Source organism: Castor canadensis, chromosome 12 (assembly GCF_047511655.1).
Source record: "Castor canadensis chromosome 12, mCasCan1.hap1v2, whole genome shotgun sequence".
Lineage (NCBI taxonomy): Eukaryota > Metazoa > Chordata > Mammalia > Rodentia > Castoridae > Castor > Castor canadensis.
In genome coordinates this window covers 75,378,727-75,399,123 of record NC_133397.1, presented here as the reverse complement: position 1 = coordinate 75,399,123, position 20,397 = coordinate 75,378,727, and the positions used below count along the sequence as shown (strand labels likewise).

Below are 20,397 nucleotides of genomic sequence, written 5' to 3'. Positions count from 1 at the left end.
CTTAAAAGTTTGAAGTAAATAGACCCTTAGAGAATCCTGCCCAGGGCTCATAGAAATACCCTTCACAACTGGACACTGTTGGCTCATACCTGTAATCCTAGTCACTTGGGAGGCTAAGGCCAGGTAAATATAAGTTCAAGACCAGCCTGGGCAAGTGGCTTTCTGAGACTCCCATCTCCACAAAAACAAGAGCAAAATGGACTGGAGGTGTGGCTCAAGCAGTCAAGTGCCTGCTTTGCAAGTGCAAATCTCTGAGTTCAAGCCCCAGTCCAGCAAACAACAACAACAACAAAAAAATAACACCCTTAATACCTTTCACATTGAGTTCCACACAGAGCAGAGTTTTGCAGACACCTGATAGACGTGGACATCATAAAGTAGTTTTAAAAAAAAGGCTAGTGCTGGTGGCTCACACCTGTAATACTAGCTAGTTGGGAAGCTGAGATGGGGAGAATCAAGGTTCAAGGCCAGCCCGGGCAAATAGTTCTCAAAGACTCCATATTTCCAGGCACTAGTAGGGGGTTGGGAAGGGGGTGTGAAAAAAGTAAAAAGGGTACGTTCAGTTAATGTACTTTCTATACAAGTATAAATATGGAACACTGAAACATGTTGAAGTCACCATAGAAAGGGAATAGGAAAAGACAATAATGGAAGAGATGAACCATTTCAGGATATATGTATATATGGAACACACAACACAAGCCCCTGTATAACTACAGGTTTAAAAAAAAAAAAAGAAATGAAGGACAGAAAAGTAAAATAGGTCCTGACCAGGGGTGGGTACCAGTTGGAGGGGGAAGGGTATAAGAAAAGGGTAAAAGAGGACAGATCTGGTGGAAATATTTTGTATTCATGTATGAAAATAGAACAATAAAACCTGATGAAATTGTTCAAAGAAGGGAGAGGGAGAAAGATGGAGGGGGTGAGTCTAAGATATTGTAAGCACTTAGATAAATGTCACAAAGTACCTCCCTGTACAACTATAATATGCTAATTTAAAAAATAACCAGAGCATATGGACTAGAGACATAGCTTAAGCAGTAGAGCATCTGCTTTGTAAGCACAAAGCCTTAAGTTCAAACCCTAGTCCCACCAAAAAAAAAAGTATTCAAACCCCATAGCCACTAACCAACTTATTTAATATTTTCCTTTTTAGCCTATGTCTGTGACAATGTTAAGATTCAAAGTACTGGGGGGGGGGGGTTGGTTGGGGGAGGTGGTACAAACAACGTATACACATGTAAATAAATGTAAAAACAATAAAAGGAGAAAGAAAAAAAAAAATTCAAGATACTAAAAGCTACTTTGGTTGGAGTAGAGAGAACTATCTGGGCAACAAAAATCCTGAATCTCAACTTCACACTAAAATAATGTGAAAGATCACCTTACTAAAAATTGATATGTTCTTATAATAAAACCATACAGTTTTATATAAAAGTGAACAAATTTGTAATGATAGTCCTATAAGAAAATGATCAAAGGTTTAGAACAACTAAAATAAGTCTAACCTCATTAAGTAAAAAGAGAAACAATAGTCATTTTAGCTTCAGGAAGAAACATGCTCATTAGTCTCAGCTATAGGAATGGGAGGATGATCACAGAGCAGACCCTAAATAAAAGTGTGGCATCAAGTGGAAGTCAAAAGAACAATACAAACAGCCAAAGAAACAAAGAGTTGGTTCTTTGAAAAGATAAGTAAGACCTACAAACCATTAGTCAAACCAAAGAAAGAGAAAAGACCCAAATTAATAAAATTAAGAGACAAATAATGACATATTACAATAGACACCATCAAAATTCAGTGGATCATTAAGGAAGATTTTGAAAACTTATACTCAACTAAATTAGAAAGTCTATAAGAAATGATGCCAGACACCTCGTGGCTAACACCTGTAATCTTAGCTATTCAGGAGGCAGAGATCAGAAGGATTGCAATTTGAACCCAGCCCTGGGCAATTAGTTCTCAGGAAAAAAAACCTATCACAAAAGTAGAACTGGTGAAGTAGCTCAAGATATAGCCCTGAACTCAAACCCCAGTAGCCCCACCTCACCAAAAAAAGAAATGAATAAATTTCTAGACACACATGACCCATCAAAATTGAATCAAGAGGAATCAAGCAGATCTATAATGAACAATGAGATTGAAGCAGTAATGAAGACTGCCCACAAAGAAAGCCCCAGGACTGGATGGGATTGAGTACTGAAATTTACCAGACTTTAAAAAAACAACTAAGACCAACTATACTCAGACTATTCCATAAGATAGAAAAGGAAAGAACGCTTCTAAATTCATTCTACAAAACCAGTATTATCCCAATACCAAAATCAGATAAAGACACAACAAAAAAATAAAACTACAGACCAACTTTCTTGATGAACATAAACACAAAAATCTTAATAAAATACTGCAAACCAAAATCAAAAATACATTTAAAAGATCATATACCACCAAGGCGCTGGTGGCTGAGGCATATAATACTAGATACTCAAGAAGCAGAGATCAGAAGGATCTGCAGTTTGAAGCCAGCCAGAAGCAAACAGTTTGGGAGACCCTATCTCAAAAATACCACACACACACACACACACACACACACACACACACACACACACACACACGCCAGCAGAATGGTTCAAGTGGTAGAGTACTTGCCTAGCAAGCGTGAGGCCCTGAGTTCAAACCCAGTACTGTTAAAGGTGATGTGATAGACACTTTCAGCAAAATAGCAGGATATAAAAACCAGTGGCTTTTTTATACATCAATAACAAACTCATTGAAAAAGAAATCAGGATTACAATCCCATTCACAATAGCTTCAAACAAACAAAAAACTAGGCATAAACCTAACCAAAGAGGTTACAGATCTCTATAATGAGAACTACAAAGCAGTGAAGAAAAAGAAGACATCAGTAGATGGAAATACCTCCAATAGTCATGTATCAGCAAAATTAATAGTCAAAATGGTTACATTACTGCAATTCTCATCAAAATTTTAATGACACTCTTTACAGAAATAGAAAAAACCACCCTAAAATTTCAAGGAAATACAAATGACCCCAAGTAGCCAAAGCAATCTTGAACAAAAAGAGCAATGGTGGAGATACCACAATGTGACTTCAACCTACACTACAGAACCATAGTAACAAAAACAGCTTGATACTTCATAAAACAGTTACACAGACCAAAGGAACAGAATACAAGACCCAGAAATTAGCCCACAGAGCTACAGCCATCTGATTCCCAACAAAGTTGCCAAAAACATACATTGGAAAAAACACACCTTCTACAACAAGTGGTGCTGGGAAAACTAGATATTCACAGGCAGAAGAATGAAACTAGATCAACCATCATTTCGAAATATAGGCACAGGCAATGTCTGTCAGAATAGGACTGTAAAAGTGCAGGAAATAACAGCAAGACTTGACAAAGGGATGCATTAAATTAAAAAGCCTCTGCACAGCAAAGGAAACAATTACCAGAATGAAGAAATAGTCTATGGGAGAAAATCTTTGCCAGGTGTTCATTAAGGGCTAGCGGTGTGGCCAAGCAGTAAACCACTTGCCTAACAAGCACAATGCCCAGAGTTCAAGCCCCAGTACCAACCAACCAACCAACCACACACACACACACACACACACACACACACACACACACACACACACTCACTCACTCACTCACTCACTCACTCACCCACCCACCCAACAGGGAATTCCTATCAAAACAGAAAAAAAAATTTTTTTTCCAATGCCAACAGTGACAATGCAAAATCACAAAATGAAAGAATTCTCTTTTGTGTGCTAGTAGGTTTGTAAGTTGTTATGAAACCCTTTAACCTAGACTCTAGGCCCTACCACAAATGGTAGCAACAAAATAAATTATATTAATAAAAAAAGCACTAAGCAGGGCACAGTGGTACACAGCTATAATCCTAGCACTTGGGAGGCTGAGGCAGGGGAGTCGTGAGTTCAAGGCCAGCCTGGGTTACATAGCAAGACCCTGTCCCAAAAAAGATAAATACATAAAAACAAATGAAGTACTAAGCTGGGTATGGAGCACATAACTGTCATCCCAACACTCAGGATGGTGAGGGAGAATTGCAAGTGTGATGTGAGCTCAGCCTGGACTACATAGTGAGACCCTAACTTGAAAAACAAACCAATAGCAAAAAAAAAGAAAAGAAAAAAAAGAGCAGTAACATGTAATCATTAAGGAAGCTGCAGGACTGGAAGTATGGCTCAAGTGGTACCTGTGAACATGAAGCAGAATTCAAACCCCAGTCTCAGCAAAAAAGGCTGCTGCAGAAGAATACTGATCTTATAATATGCTTTTAAATTAAAACTTATAAATAAAGGTACATGTAGCTGGGTACAGTGGCACACCTGTAATTTCACTCCAGAAGTTAGGGCAGGAGGATCATAAGTTCAAGGACAATGGACTGCATAGTCTTAAAAAAAAAAAAAAAAAAAACCCAAAAAACAAACTTTTATTTGAAAATACAGTAACTTTGGCTTTCTGCCTCTCCCATTTCAGGTTATAACAGGAGCAGGAATAGGACACCAGATAGATTGCACAATGAACATCCATACCATGAAAATGCAGAAAAGAAGTAGTTAGCTTATTTCTTATTTGGTGTTGCCCAGCAACAGATTCCATCCCTCATCACCTGGACACGGTAGAAACCACAAGCCTATGGGCTAGAAAAAGCCTCATCATCTGGTAGCAACTCCTTTTGTCACAGAACAAGTAAGAGTTCGTATGAGTCCACAGTAACCGTCTGGAACCCTGAGGTGCCCTACAAGAAAGCAGTATTTTTGGCTGACCCTCTTATTGCTTCCAGGGTACGCTCTCTTCCTCAGTGTTCTCATCTTGGTCCTACCTGAAGGACAGCATTGGCATAATCGTTGGCCTTTATGTTATTCAGCCCCACGATGCCCGGCAGGTAAGTGGTACCGTCATATGCCCGGGACAATTTGGCTTGCTTGTCCAAGTTTGCAATTTGTTGCTTTGTGAAAGTGGGCTTCAACACATACTGCAAAGAAAAAAGAAACTTCTAAGTTATTTTATAGCTGCAAACAGAGTTCACAAGTTATGTCAAGAACAGCAATTTCTGCCAAAACCAAAACAACGCCTTGGTCATGAACATTCCACCACACACTCAAAACCCCTCAACTAGTAAGGATAAAGGTCAAAGTAACATAGGGTAGGTCTTCTATGCTGCTAATCTTGGGGGGTCCACCCCAAAATCACTGAACCCCAGGTCTTTCTTCAGATCTCTGGTCTGGTCAGCTTTATGAACAATGACTGCCAGACACTATAGAATACTCAGGTCTCTAAAGGCAGCAAAGCCTGAGTCTCCAGTAGAGCCCCACCCAGAGGAGATGTAATTAGTTCAGGATCCAAGCACTTCTTCCCCTCTGCACAGGACTAGGACTCTAGGTCTCCCTGGGACTGGAGGGACAGGATCTGAATCTTCCCAATCACAGAATTATGAGTCTGACACAGACTGGGCAGACTCAGTCATCATGAACTCACTTTGAAACCTTTAGTTTATTCCAGTTTCTCCCTCTGTCCAGATTCTTCCCTGACATCAGGTAAGGCAATTCCCAGGGAGTCCTGGGATGGCTCACAAAAGTGTGCCCCAGAACCTGCCTAACAAGCTTAAAGCCCTGAATTCAAAAAAAAAAATGTGCTCCAAACTAGTCCTCTTGGACACACACCGTGATATCCTCCAGTGAAGAATCGATGATCTCATAGTTGTCTGGAAGGCAGTAAAACTTGAGGGTGTGGAGATTGAGGAAGACATGATGGCTAAACTGGACACTGTGAATGTAGGCGTGAGACTTCAAACCCCGGCCTGTAGGAAAGAGCAAAAGGCTGTAAAAAAAAAAAAAAAAGTCTAGAAAAGCACAGATCAGATTTGCACTTCCTTTTGTGATTTCATACTAGTACATGTTAAAAGCAGCAAAGACAAGAATTATGCAGCTGGGCACCTGTGACTCACACCTATAATCCTAGCTACTCAGGAGGCAGAGATCAAGAGGATACATGTTCAAAGCCAGCCCCGGGCAAATAGTCTGTGAGACCCTATCTCGAAAAAAACCCATCACACAAAAAGGGCTAGTGGAGTGGCTCAAGGTGTAGGTCCTGAGTTCAAACTCCAGTGCTGCAAAAAAAAAAAAAAACCCTACATTATTCATGAGGTCCAACATGAACTTCTCTCATCTCAAATTTTAGTAAAAAAGAACAGCAAATTAGCTAACCTCCTTCCCGGTGGCATTAAGACACTTAGTGGAAGCTAGGCTCTAGTGATTCACACCAGTAATCCTAGCTACTCAGGAGGCAGAGATCAGGAGGATCAAGATTGGAAACCAGCCCTAGGCAAATAGTTCGGGAGACCTTATCTCAAAAAAAAGACAACATATAAACAGGGCTAGTGAAATGCCTCAATTGGTAGAGTGCCTGTTTAAAAAAAAGGACACTGGGTGGAGAAATTAATTTCAATTCAACATACACAAGCTAATTTCATATGTATCAGAAAGGAAGAATATTTGCCGGGCACCAGTGGCTCATGCCTAAATCATTGCTATTCAGGAGGCAGAGATCAGGAGGATCAAGATTCAAAGCCAGCCCTAGGCAAGTAGTTTGGGAGACCTTATCAGATTCGAAAATATCCAACACAGTTGGCCACCACTGGCTCACGCCAGTAATCCTAGCTACTCAGGAAGCAGAGTTCACAGTTCAAAGCCAGCCCTGTGCAAATAGTTCACAAGACCCTATCTCGAAAACGTTCATCACAAAAAAGGGCTGGAAGAGTGGCTCAAGTGGTAAGAGCATCTGCCTAGCAAGCATGAGGTCCTGAGTTCAAACCCTAGTACTGTCAAAAAAAAGAAACTAGTTATATCTGTGAATGTACTATATATGACATGTACATAAATACATACATACATATGAATACACATATCCCACAGCAGTCCATCAACACTCAGTCCTCAATTTCAAACTGTCCACATTCAGGACAATCCTGTAACTTAAGGACTTTGTTCATGTTGCCAGTCCTTTCTTTTCTTTCCTTTTCCTTTTTTATTCTTCCAGTACTAGGGATTGAACTCAAGGCCTCAGCATGATACAGACAAGCACTCTAACACTGAGCTATATCTTCAGACCTTTTATTTTGAGATGCGGGTCTCACTAAGTTGCCCAGGCTGGGATTACAAGCTTGCATTACCTTGCCTAGTACTATTCTTTTTAGGCAACTCTGTCTTAACCCATTCAAACCCTGCATGTCTGGCAGTTCAAGTCCCATCTTACCTCCTCCATGAACTCAATATAAACACTACAGCTAACACTGACCTCTGCATATTTCAGCTCCTAGTATCCTTATTTTTACTCAATGCCACATGATCTAGCAGGAATCTTTATGGTCTTATTGAACTTGCTGATTGTTTTATGTGTCAATCTTGACTTCTTATAGGAGCAAAGAATGCCTTTTCTATCTATTTAATTCCCCAATATTCTGTGTACATAGCATTTGTTGGTCTGAATGAGTCCTTAGAGCCAGGGATGATGGCACACATCACACCCTGCATTCAGGAGCCCGAACCAGGAGGATCTGTGGCAGGAGAATCTGGGGTTTAAGACCAAAAAAAATCCTTTTGCTTAGAGCAAAAGGATTCTCAAAAAACAAAAGTAGGGTTAGGAGGTTGGAGGCAAAGCATAATCAGTACAATGCCTGCCAAGCAAGCGTAATACCAAGTTCACACTCCAGTATCACCCAAAAAAGAAAAAACATGCAAGTATAGAAAACAATGATTCAGAAAGCCAGAGGTTTTTTTTCTCCTTTTATTTTATCATTTTCACATTTACATTATTTGTGCCATCTCCCCTCTGCTCTCCCCAAAAGCCAGTTTTGAGATTACAGTCTTTCAAAAACTAGTTCTTTCTTACTTTCAGATGTATTCAGATTCTGACCAACCAGAGAACCTTCTGTTGGTTTTCTCTTTTTTTGTTTTGTTTTGGTTTTTTGACAGCACTGGGATTTGAACTCAGGGCCTCACACTTGGTAGGCAGGCACTCTACCACTTGAGCCACTCGCCAGCCCTGTTTTGTGTTGTTTTTTCGAGACAGGATCTTGCAAACTATTTGCCGGGGCTGGCTTCGAACCTTGATCTTCCTGATCTCTGTCTCCCAAGTAGGTAGTATTGGGAGGCAGAGAGGAAGTGAGGGAGGGAAGGAAGAAGGGAGGAAAGAAAGGAGGAAGGGAAGGAGGGAGACTCGATCTGCAGAAAGCTCTGAAAACAGGTTTATAATTAATAATATTTATTTACCTTGAAAGTACTTGCCACACACCAGACAGGCATATGCATTGATATGTGAGAGGGAAATAGAACACAGTTTCTCAAAGTCAAAGTCCAGCACACTCCTAAAAGAACCAAAATAACATATTTTAAAACACACACACACACTCTCAATAGGGACAGATATCTAAGAGGGCATCTAAATGAAGCAATGTTGACTCCATGTCCCACAATATCACACAGTATCTTTCAGAGAAATTCAACAACCACATATAAACCATGGCAAGCTTTAATTACTTTCCACCTCCACCCACACCTCTAAGCAGTATCTGCACCACACAATGTCCTTGACCCTCTTTCTCATTAAATGAAAGTTTATATTTACTATGGGTTCTACATGGGTAGACTCAACCAACCACAGATCAAACATATTTTGGGGGAAAAAAAATTAACTCCATCTGTACTAAACAAATACAGACTTTTTTTGTCATTATTTCCTAACCAATATAGCATGACAACTACTTATATAGCATTGACAATTATATAGCACTGACATCACCTGAAGATGATTTTAAGTATACAGGACGATATGCAGAGCTTATACGCAAATACTACGTCACTGTAGGTAAGGAACTTGAGAACGCAGATTTTGATGTGGGGGAAGGGCTCATGGTACCAACCCCCATGGATACCAAGAGACAGTTGTATTTGTAACCTGTCAAGGATGTTCCATGACAGTCATTTTCTTTGAAGGCAAAGCTACAAGTCGAACTTATGTAAAAGGACTCCAACAGCATTATGACTGGTGGAAGGACATAAAAAGTGTAAATATTCACTTTTATAAAAAAGAAAATTTACTTTTGTCCACAAAAACAAGTGGGAAATCTGAAGAATCTTAGGGGACTACCTACAACTAGATCTATTTATTAAAGTAACAGTATGTGAGTACTGGGCAGAAAGGGACAAAAAACTTTTACCTACACTGCATTCACATTTGACAAAGGGCTTTCTTCTCCAATATTAGCTCTTAATCAATTGGAAATGATTAATCAAATAGACAGTAGCACTGTCTAATTAAGAGGCCACTAATAACATGGTTATTAGCAACTAAATTTTAAATAATTAAAATTAAAATTTTAAATTCAGTTCCTGGGCTGGAAATATGGAACAGTGATAGAGCACGTGCCTAGTATGCATACCCTGGAATGGATTGTTACACAAGCCATGATGTAATTACTCAAGGGTCACACGTGGCTTGTGCCTACTGTAATGAACAGCCCTTATAAAGAGCAAGTCTTACTGCAGAAAGTTCTATTGGACAGGGCTACCTAAAACATGCGTCTAAAAACATTAAAACAGGCTATCAGAGAGCCAGAGAAAGGAACACCAGGATAAAGTAACTCTCTACTTTAGAACAAGTTTTTGTGTTTATTTCTGCTGAATCCTAGGCATCTAGAATAGTGCATAGTGGATACTCAAAATACATTTAAGTTTGCTACTGTTATTTTAAGTACATTATGTATCCTCTTTTCCAAAACAGAAATTTAGAATGAGCTAAAAGGTCCTTATGTATACACCCACCCTTAAACAATATGTACTTTGACACTTTTAGTACATACACTCTGCCACTTTAACAAATATGGCAAGACAACTAGATGTGGTGGTGCACACCTGTAATCTCAGCTACTCAGGAAGCAGAGGCAGGAGCATCTCCAGTTCAAGGCCAGCAAGGAAAAACTTATGGAGCCCCTATCTCAAAAACAAAATACAGCAGGTGCCAGTAGCTCACGCCTGTAATACTAGCTGCTTGGGAGGCTGAGATCAGGAAGATAGTAGTTCAAAGCCAGCCAAGGCAAAATGTTAGTGAGATCTTGGCCAATACCTGGGCACAGTGGTACACACCTGTCATCCCATGCTACTTGGGGGGCTGAGATCAGGAGAATTGCAGTTCAAGGCCAGCTGGGCAAAAAAAGTTTGCAAGACTCCATTTCAATGGAAAAAAGCTGGACATGGTGAGCACACTCCTGTCATCACAGCGATGTCAGGAAGTATAAAATAGGATGATCACAATCCAGGCCAGCCTGGCAAAAAGCAAGACCCTATCTTCAAAGTAACAAGAGGAAAAAGGGCTAGAGGTGTGGCTCAAGTGGGAGAGCTCTTGCCTAGCATTCTGAAAACCCTGGGATCAATCCCCAGTACCAGGGGAAAAAAGAATTTAAAAAAGTTAAAAATAAGGGAGAAATGACCAAACATGTACGTATATGTGAATAAATGAATAATAAAAAAAATTAAAAATAAACATGGCAAAAGAGCTCAGCTTGGCCGTGCATATCTGTAATCCTGTAATCCCAGCACTTGGTAGGCTGAGGTAGGATTGTGAGTTCAAGCCTAGCCTGGGCTACCCATCAAATGCAAGGCCAGCCATAGCAGACTCTGTCTCAAAAACAAAAAAAAAAAACCAAACAAATAAATAATGAGCATGGCAAGAAGCACAAGTGTCTGAGCAGAAAGTTAAAAGAAGTAAAATCTGTGAATGTGTTCAATGTGTGGTCCAAAGAAATTTCAGCAAAGAGTCCCTTCTTCTTTTACTATCCTGGGCATCTTTATCCTACTAACCTGTTAATGGTATCCAGATATGGGCAGTGGCGGCTCCTCCGGTCCTCAGAATCAACACGGCCATTCTTTGCTGAAAGGAAAAAAATCATCACAGACTTTGAAAATGGGAAACCTGTACTCAGGGTCAACTATCAGATCAAAAACAGACATGGGAGAGCTGGTGGCATGGCTCAAGTGGTAGAGTACCTACCTGCCTGCCTATCAAGTTCAAAGCCCTGAGTTCAAACTCCAATAGTGAGGGAAGACATGAAAATGAGAAAAATCTGACAGTGAGTGTCACATTTTTTAGATGGCAACAACATCCCAAATAAGTCCACTAATAGAACAAGCCACAAACTGGGAGACTGTATCTGTTAAATATATATCATCAAGATTCATTCACATAAAGGAATCCAAGGAGGCATGAAAGATGCTATAAAATATATCACAAATGCTAAGATAAACTGTACATCCTTACATCTAACAGTTGTTCAAGAACTGTAAAAGCTCTGAGATTTTACCCTATTTGCAAACTAGTTAGCCTGCCACAGTTTCATGGATGCTAATGGAAGGCATGCAACCACTGGGTCTAAAACAAAGGACAGTTTATTACAACAATAACAGTTGCCAGAATATAGCATTGCTGTCAGTTGAGTCAATTCCTCAAGAGAACCTATGGCCATAATGGGTTTCATTACTGACGAATCCCGGGCTTAGCGAACCTGAATCTTTCAGAACTGGTTGTAAGCTTGCCCACCTTTTGCTCTTGTAACATCTGTCTTCTAAGGTTGTCAGATCACTATGCCAACATCCTTGAAAACACTGCGGAGCAAAGACAGCCTCTTGCCACAGTATGTGCAAAAACCAGGAGAGATCAACGGAGAGTGGTCTCCTATACCGAGCTGGTCCTTAGTACTTTCGTCAGGTATCCAGGGCTCAGGCTCTCGGCAGAAGAGCCTGATTCCAGGAATTACATCAGGACCCCACACCTTAGGAGTTTTGTAAAACTTAGCTGACATCTGTACAGTCATTAGCACCGCGCCTGGCCCACGTTGGGCACTGTATAAAAGGGAAGCTGCTGTTGCTGTTTATTATGACCAAGGTCGTTCAACACTAGTACCGATGTATTCCATTCCGCTCCCACCACCCCCAGGCGGGAAGTACAGGAAAGTTAGAAAAAGGTTTAAAAAAAATATAGGATGTGAAAGTGGCCCGCCCTCGCGCACCTCGCACCTCCCTCTCGGGTTCCGAGTCCTCGTCGGCCTCGCGCTCCCGCTTCACACGCACAGCCGGGACTGCGGGCGCCGGGGCCTCCCGCACGCTCCCCGGCTCGACCTCCCGCTTCACGCGCACCGGGCTGCCCCGGGTGCTTGCCGCCTCGGGCTCCCGGTCCCGCTCCCGCTTCACGCGACCCGAGCTGCCTCGGGACTCGGATTCGCGCTTCCCGCGGGTGGAACCACGAGACTCCCGCTTAGACCGGCTGGACATCGCCACTACCGGTGGAGCGATCCAGCGCAGGCGCCAAGCACGCTTGAGCGCGCGGCGCGCAGCCAATCAGGAGCGGAGGAAGTAGCAAGCCCAAAGCTCTCTACGAGTCGCCAGTCAGGACAATTCGCGCAGCAAATCTACGGGAACTAACTGTGCACGGTCTACTGCCTCTTTACCGACTTATTTCTTCCCAACTTAAAGAGATAGGAGCCTTTTACCCAAAACGATGTTTCCTGGATAAAGGAAGTTGTATCATTCGACCCACGTTTAGAAGCCACAATTGGGTATATGTCTCTTCCTCGCCTGGAGACTGACGATTCTGCACAAAGAAAAGGAAACAGTATCCCCAAATTATCCCCTTCGTGCTTTAATTCCACATTGAGAGAGATTTTGATATCAGGAAAATGCCCTGCCGAGGATCATTTACCATGAAGCTTTAAGAAGAAAAAAAAAGAAAAGCTCCAAATTCAGAGCAAGCTTTGAACTTGTCTGCATGTTTGGAGGTTGGGAGGTCTGGGGATCTGATTAAACCCAGGCCCCACAAACTAAGTACAGGCTCTACAGCCCCAGCCTGTTTGTTTGAACAGTTCCAATTGATATTTAATTGGCACAGAGGATACTGCACGTTTTACATGTACGGTTTGCTAAATTCTGACTGCGTGCCTTGCACTGTGGTATTCCATCGCGTGGACGTTCCACTTCTTGTCCCTGCTCTAATCGTGAACTCCTGATTTTGACTTTTTTAAATGAGGAATCGAAAGTTATACACGCTCAAGATTCTCAAAAATCCTGACTCCTCCTGTGGGACAGTCAAGCCCAGTGTGCAGTGAGCGACCAAGTCACCAGGGACCCTGCGGGACTGGGTGGGAGATGGGCTGGGAGAGCCTTCGCAGAGCCAGGCTGCCGAGGCTCTAGTGTGCCCGACCCGAGCACTTTGCTGCTTCACGACTTGAGATAAATGCTGTCAGTGTCTCCACTTACAAATAAGGAAACTGAGGCACAGCGGGGCTAAAGAGTCAGCCAAGTCACGAAGAGGTAATGAAGTTTCACAGTATCACATACGCAAAAAAATATGGGTTAGTGGGTGTTTATAGTTGGTTTGCATTTTTTAGTTTTGTGATATATCAGAAAACTGTATCAGTTGCAACCTGGAGTCCTTGTTTCCCATTGACAGGATCACAAAAAAAAAAAAAAAGCCCCGCCAACTATGCCCAACTCCATCCGCGCCGCAAACTCCGCGCGGAGCGATGCTCGGCCCAGCCAGCTCTCCTACGACCGGAAGTCGGGATTCAGGACCGGAAGTTGGGTTTCAGAGCCGGTAGCGTCCGAGCAGCTACCGGGGGTCCCTGCGGGAAGCGACCGTTGGGACGGTTGAAGAGGAGGTGGTTTTGCGCCCAGGACTGCAGATGGAGGCGGCGCCGGATCCCGGGCCTGGGCTCTGTTGTAAACCTGGCGGGCGGCTGGACATGAGCCACGGCTTCGTGCACCATATACGTCGGAACCAGATCGCTCGGTACCACCCCGCCCTGCTGCAGCCACCCCTGGCCTGGTCTGGCCCGGCCCGGCCGTTCCTCACTCCCGCTCGGCTCCCCGCAGGGACGACTACGACAAGAAGGTGAAACAGGCGGCCAAGGAGAAGGCGAGGAGGCGGCACACACCCGCGCCAACGCGGCCCCGCAAGCCCGACCAGCAGGTGTATCTGCCCCGGCACCGAGGTGAGATGCCGCCCTGCCTGCCTCCCAAGCCCGCGCGCTCTTCTGCGGCGCACTGCCCTTCTCTATAGGGAGACCCCGCTTCTCAGCCCCCAGGCTCCGCCCACCCGTCACTTCCCAAAGCTCCACCTCGACGCGCCCAAATCTACGCTCAGTGCTTCCGCCGTGACGACTGGGTGGGCTCGTGGCCCTCAGTTAAGCATCACGATTACAGAGGAAGCTTTTATTTACCAGCTTGTTCCACCCTGCTGTAAAATAGTATTCTACGTAGCAGAGAGAAGGCCTGGCTCGGATGTAAGCGACCAGCCCTCCCTGCGACTTAGAAACCTCAGTAACTCATATGTGACACCAAGTTTGTTAAGTCTTATTTATAACGCTTTTAGATTTTGTATTTTAGTTCATTGAGTCTACAGGACACAATGACTGTTTCACAGTTCCACAGTAGACATAGAGAGTTTAAATAACAAGCCCAAGATCTCAGACCTAGTAAATGGCAGAGTCTAGATTTGAACCCAGACAGATAACTAGTTTGCAGTTCTATTTGCTGGAGAAATGTACATTGTGTACCTACTTTGTGACAGGACGTGCTGGCCCCAGAGCAGGGATCCAAAAGGAGGTAAAACTCCTGACTGGCAGCACACCAAAACTCACACACATACACACTGTCACAAGATTATAGTAAGTCTTCCTGAATCAGCTCTGTGGGTAGTGGTAGCAGCAGTATCCCCCTCTTCCCTCTCACTCTGGTTCATCCTTCCAGATGCCTCTACCCACCCAGCCAACCCAGACTGTGAGGAGTCCGGTGATAGCAGCAGTAGTGGCAGCTCGGAGCTGGAGCCTTCTGGCCGTCAGCTCTTCTGCTTAGAATATGAGGCGGACAGTGGAGAGGTCACATCAGTTATCGTATATCAGGTATGCCTTGTGAAAACAGCTGCATCCCGAAGGTCCTGGGCCGTGCTAAAAATCACTGTCAAAAAACCCAGAGCTACAGTTACCTCTGGGCCAGTGGGAAGCATCTGCTCTACATGAGAGCAAAGGACTTCCCAGTTATGCTTTTGAGGACAACTCAGTCCTGTCACACAGTGATTCTTGGGGTAATGGGGAGGACTTGTAACCCCAGTTGAGAATCAACTGTTACAGGGAACACCTGGCAAGAAGCTGTGAGCCAAACAGAGTTCTGTGAAGCTATTGTCTAGGGACAGGGACAGTCACCTTTCCAAGAGACCAGGCCCTGAGCTTCCTGACTCTTCTTCCACATAGGACGATGACCCAGGAAAGGTGAGTGAAGAGGTGTCAGCACACACACCTCTGGATCCACCCATGCGAGAGGCCCTCAAGTTACGTATCCAAGAGGAGATTGCAAAGCGCCAGAGCCAACACTAACCAGATTGGATTCACTGTACTTTGAAGAATTCTTCCCTGGGAGCTCACTCCTGGTTTGGGGGTGCCAGGATCAGACTACCTGACCTTGAGACCCCAGAGCTGCTATATCCACAAGGGTGTTGCAGGACAACATCTCCCTGACAACCATTCTTCCTTGTATGTTGGCCCATTTACCCAGTCTAATCTGAAATTTTGAGAATTTTGTTACGCTAACTTGATATGCTGGAAGCAAGACTTTAGGAATAACCAGGGTTTATGAAACCTTTTACCAACATGCTGCCTTCTCGCTGAGGTCATCTGCCTGACCACTCCATGACCCATGTTTGTTATTTTATGGGTCTTTCATATTTCTGCTCGCTTTTGTGTTTTCCTAGATGACACCCCCCCCTCCAGTTCTCTTACTTTGTTCTTTCCTTTTTCTCATCCTTTTTGCCTCAGGTAGAATCCATCAGTTCTTCACGCCCCAACATGACTGCACCTCCTCTGCTCAGGACTTTGGAAGGGGGGGAGGGTGTCCTGGAATCTTGCCTTTCCAATGAGTTCTCCCAAGTAATTCTGATACCAATAAAATGGGAGAACTCTTGTTTTTGAGGCCTACTTGGAAGCATGCCTTCTTCCCCTTCCATGGCTTTTCCAAGTTGTTTGTATGCTCCCTGCTTTGCGTTGTCTAGATTGGAGGCCTCTCTGTCTAGATAGAAGTTGCTGGAGCCAAACTAGACGACTGCAGCAAAACCTACCTTAGCTAGGACTGCATAGTTCTAGCTTTTGATTTCATCCCTAGCTGTCCTCTGAACAGACTATCCTCTGCTTAGACTAAAGGGGAATTATCAAAACAAGCTTCAAACTGACTCTTCAATTGTGACATAACAGTTTTGAACATACATACCAAGAGAAACTCCACATTAGCAATAATTGTCTGTTTGAAACCCTAGTTGCAGGACTGATGGGATAGCGCAAGTGGTAGAGGCCTGCCTGTCAAATGCAAAGCCCTGAGTTCAAACCAAAAAGAAAATCCCAGTTGCAAAAAATATCCTGAACAATACCCTAGAAGTGAAGTGAGCCATCTTGGCTGCCCCCTCCTTCACCCCATGTTTTCCCCTTTCCCACTTCCCAAGAGTCTATAACTCAGATCCTTAGGGTAAAGAGCCAGACGTGGTGGCATACACCTGTAATCCCAACGCTTGGGAGGCAGGAGAAGCACGAGTTTGAGGCCAGCCTGGGCTACATAGTGAGATTCTGTCGCAAAAAAAAAAAAAAAAAATCCCAGCAATAGTACTGCTTTTACCTAGGGAACATTTTTTTCTAACACTGGGTTAGGCTAAGGTCTGAAGTCCACAAGACATCCTGTGCACCAGAGTTACAAAGCACTTCAGTTTTCTAGCAAATAAGCCTAAACCTCAGTGATTTGAAATATAAACACTGAGACTTAAGCCCCCTGCCCCAAAGGTTTCTCTATATCTAAATGAGTCTCAAGATCAGCCTGGCAACTACACCTCAGCAGCTATTTTAAGTTTTTTTTTCCCACCCCCAGCTTTTCTCTTAACATTGAGAGCTCAATTGATTTGTTTCTTGCACCCCTGAAAACAGACCCTCCAGAAATGGGTCAAGCAAAACAGCTACTTCAACTGTGCCATTAAAACATTAAACTCTGAGTCAGCTTGAGTTTTCAGAGGAATGCTGGAACCACAAGTGAGGTGGTAAATTAGAAGGGCCTGGTTATAAAGACAGCCATGGAGCAGAGTGCTCCAGACCCCAGATCTGGCCCAAGGTTAAGTGCCTTACACTTGCCAATCCTGGGCTTAGTTCTGCTTTCAAGGAGAAAGTCTTTGCCCTCTACTTATGCAACTATTCTAGAAGTGCCTTTGGACTTGCACTGTTAACTACCCTCCAAAGCCTCCTGGGCCAAGGAGGCGCTGCCAAATTCTATCCCCTTCATGCTGCAGGACAGAGGACCAGTCCTTTTAGTCCAGCTCTTCAACCAGTTTTATGACTTGGAACATTGGATTTCACTGGAGTGTTTTGGCTTCTTATAGTTGCTGTTTGTTTCTTGAGAAGGTAAAAAAGTAAAAGGCAGCATTTAGTATGAACCTGTTGTGTCCTTTTATGTGTTGTGTTATCCTCACAAAAGATCCTCTTTGGAAACTCCTTACTGTTAAAACATTTTTCTTGATGCATTTTGTTATTGAGTGCATATATTTTCTACCCAAAAAGCACTCTTAATTCTTAACTAGTTTATGCAGTCTGACTAAATAAAGCACTAAGCCTTGTACTCAAATGTCAGGTAGTCCTTCAGGGCTGGCCCGTTGAAGCTGATGCTGCTGTTTCTTCAGGTGTGTCTGAAATGCCTCTTTGAGTATGGTCTTCAGCCTTACAGTTCAGCCTCACTGCTTGCTGGGGTCTGAGATGGTACTAGCCAGCATATTTGCCAGACTTCCCAGAGTCAGACATCTCTTAACTATTTAAACAATTAGTGCTTTGCCATTAAGGAGCATGTCCAGAGCATTTCTTACAGGCTCTGGAGATGTCTCAAAGAGGACTGCCCTTTGCTGTGTGGCACAGTGGCTACTGCCACAGTAGTGTTGGACTAGGTGAAACTTCCAGCAGGCTGCTTCAGAATCAACACTCATTTGACTAGATATGTTCTTGACTATCTTTAAAAAAAATGATAGGCATATCTTATGCCCATTCAATATGGATTGTTGAGTGACTAGACTTAAGCCTGTAGTTTTGGGTTTCCTGGGCCACAGCAGGTTATATTACTGACGTGAGGAAGCTATTTTTCAGGGGTCTTGGGCTATAGGAGAGTTAACACTAAAGCTTGAGTTGTAGTCCACTGGCAAAGATGGAAGTCTTTGAAGAAGGGAAAAGAATGTAAAGCTCTATATAGGTAAGAAAATGGGAGCTTCAGCGGCACATGCAGCCAGTGGGCTCAGTGTGGGCATTGAAGAGCCTCTCTGAAAGGGACATCTCATCTCCATGGTCCTCTCTGAGAGGCACTGCCAACTAGACACTAGCCCATGCAGATGGGAGGAAGCCCTCTGGGGTGGTAAGTATCTAACGTGCTGTGCATTTGGCAGACTACATGAATGGCAGGGCAGTGGATCCCCAGATGGTGCAAATTGAGGCCTTTGCATTAGAAAAAGAAGTAAGGACATATTACTTTCCTACCTCTGAGCCTTTGGGAAATTCACCATGGAATGCTGACAATTATGTGAAGCATTTTAACTCCTCTGAACTCCTGTCCCCTTAGGAATCACATGGGCAAGAAGCCACAAGCACCCACCCCATAATTTCTAGACATTGGAGTGACAACTTCCTAGTAGATAGCTCCTCTTCCTTCCCAGAGCCAACAAACAACAGACTGTGTCAGGTGCTAAATGTACAAAAAATCCATACATTCTTTTTCTTCATTTTCAATGTTTCTGTGTGTGGATGAGTAAAATGAAGTGTACAGATTATTTGAAAATCATAGAAGGAAGGTACTTTTCAAATACAGTACTTTTTGTAACCAATAAACTTACTATTTTTACAGCCTTGTTTTTGCCAAGAGTTGTGAAATCACTTGTGTACACAGGGAAGTGGAAATTAAATGCCTGCCATAAAGTCATTCCATCACAGACTTAGCAGTGGAAATCTCATCTCTTTGCTGTACCTATTTTAAGAGCTGTCCTGGTTGGAGCATAACAGCTACATTCATGTACCATTAGTTTTGGAAGGGATTTTTAAAGATAACTGGTCCCACTTACCTGATACATGACTCCCCTCAAGTACCCATAGCCTGGATTCCCTGTCATAGGGAGCTCTATCTTAGAGTAACTCTATTTTAGGAACTATTCAGATTGTTATAGTAAGCCTAAAAGTGTTTCCAATGTCATAGTTCTGAAGTGCTAATACCTTACCTCTACATGTTAGAATAGCCATTTGAACCTGAGGAGTCTTTTTAGGACTTCACCCTGATGAATGGTCAGGGACACAACCCCAGCTCAATAGAATATAGTAAGTGTTGATTAAGAGCCACAAAGCAAGCCAGATATAGTGGCACACAACCTGTAATCTCAGGACGTGGGAGGTAGAAACAAGAGTTCAAGGGTAGTCTGGGCTTAGTGAGACCCAGTCTGAAAAGAACCACAATGAGGACTCACAACCCCTTTGGGCAGAAAGACCTGCTTAGGTGGGACTGCAGCTGGGCAGAAAGATGGTGCCTCAGTGTGATTTAGAAAGAGGGACCTCTGTCCCCAAGTTCAAGGTGAACTGGGTTTTTTGCCTTCTGGTCCATTCAACCAGGTATTGTACAGCAATCATTACAGCCATGTGCTGTAGTAGTCTGATGTTAGTGAGAAAGGAGCTCTGGAACAGGCCTTCCCTGTTCCCTGTATACTTTCCATCAGGTCCAAAGGGTTTCTCCCTCCTCACACCAGGGTGCAGCTATCCTGCTCATTCTCTACAGTCCAGGGCCATTTCTGCATATAACATTGGCCTTATCAGTGTGGCCATCTCCCACTCCTAACACCCTGAGGCCATGTACCCTGGGGATAATAATCCGCCTATCACCAACACGTACTGGGATACCTTTTGGGCAGAGCCAGGACATTTCTGGTATGTGAAAGAAGACTCTTGCCTTTTCAATCATGTAAAGAATGTCCAGGAGTGTACTCTTGGCTGATAAATTTTGGTGAGGCTAATGATAATTTATTCCCACACAATCCTGTCCTTTCCCCTGATATCTCTGGGTCTCTCACCTTCCCGTCTGCTTATCAACAGTTGACCATGTTAATCCTTATCTACCCTACACCTGCACACACATGTGTTTAGAGTGGATAGTCTTTGGCCTCTACCGCCTCATTTCAAATCAGTGTTGATCAGTCGGAAAACATCTTGGATACAGTGACTTCTGGCCAGTACTCTGTGTTCTTCTATGCCCGAAAATA

At 43.4% G+C, this 20,397-nt stretch overlaps 2 protein-coding genes across 2 annotated transcripts in view; one reads left to right on the top strand and one right to left on the bottom strand.

Annotated features, from left to right (window-relative positions):
- Usp39 (ubiquitin specific peptidase 39) overlaps positions 1-12,417 on the bottom strand; it is a 32,475-nt gene extending 20,058 nt beyond the window's left edge. The window contains exons 1-5 of the mRNA XM_074050116.1: positions 12,113-12,417; positions 10,908-10,977; positions 8,322-8,416; positions 5,715-5,851; positions 4,874-5,026 (exon numbers count right to left, since the gene is read on the bottom strand). Of these exons, the coding sequence (XP_073906217.1) occupies positions 4,874-5,026; positions 5,715-5,851; positions 8,322-8,416; positions 10,908-10,977; positions 12,113-12,374 (717 nt within the window). The 5' untranslated portion in view covers positions 12,375-12,417. The remainder of the gene's footprint in view (positions 1-4,873; positions 5,027-5,714; positions 5,852-8,321; positions 8,417-10,907; positions 10,978-12,112) is intronic.
- A 1,193-nt stretch (positions 12,418-13,610) lies between these two features.
- C12H2orf68 (chromosome 12 C2orf68 homolog) lies at positions 13,611-19,016 on the top strand. Its single transcript, XM_020163351.2, has 4 exons — positions 13,611-13,887; positions 13,971-14,089; positions 14,847-14,998; positions 15,347-19,016. Exons 1-4 carry the CDS (start codon positions 13,781-13,783, stop codon positions 15,467-15,469), a joined length of 501 nt encoding a protein of 166 aa, XP_020018940.1. The 5' UTR covers positions 13,611-13,780; the 3' UTR covers positions 15,470-19,016.
- Positions 19,017-20,397: the final 1,381 nt, after the last annotated feature.

Coding starts and splice junctions, on each gene's coding strand:
- C12H2orf68 (XM_020163351.2), top strand. CDS start 13,781: ATGGAGGCGGCGCCGGATCCCGGGCCTGGGCTCTGTTGTAAACCTGGC. Junction 13,888..13,970: donor CGTCGGAACCAGATCGCTCG/GTACCACCCCGC, acceptor GGCTCCCCGCAG/GGACGACTACGACAAGAAGG. Junction 14,999..15,346: donor CATCAGTTATCGTATATCAG/GTATGCCTTGTG, acceptor TCTTCCACATAG/GACGATGACCCAGGAAAGGT.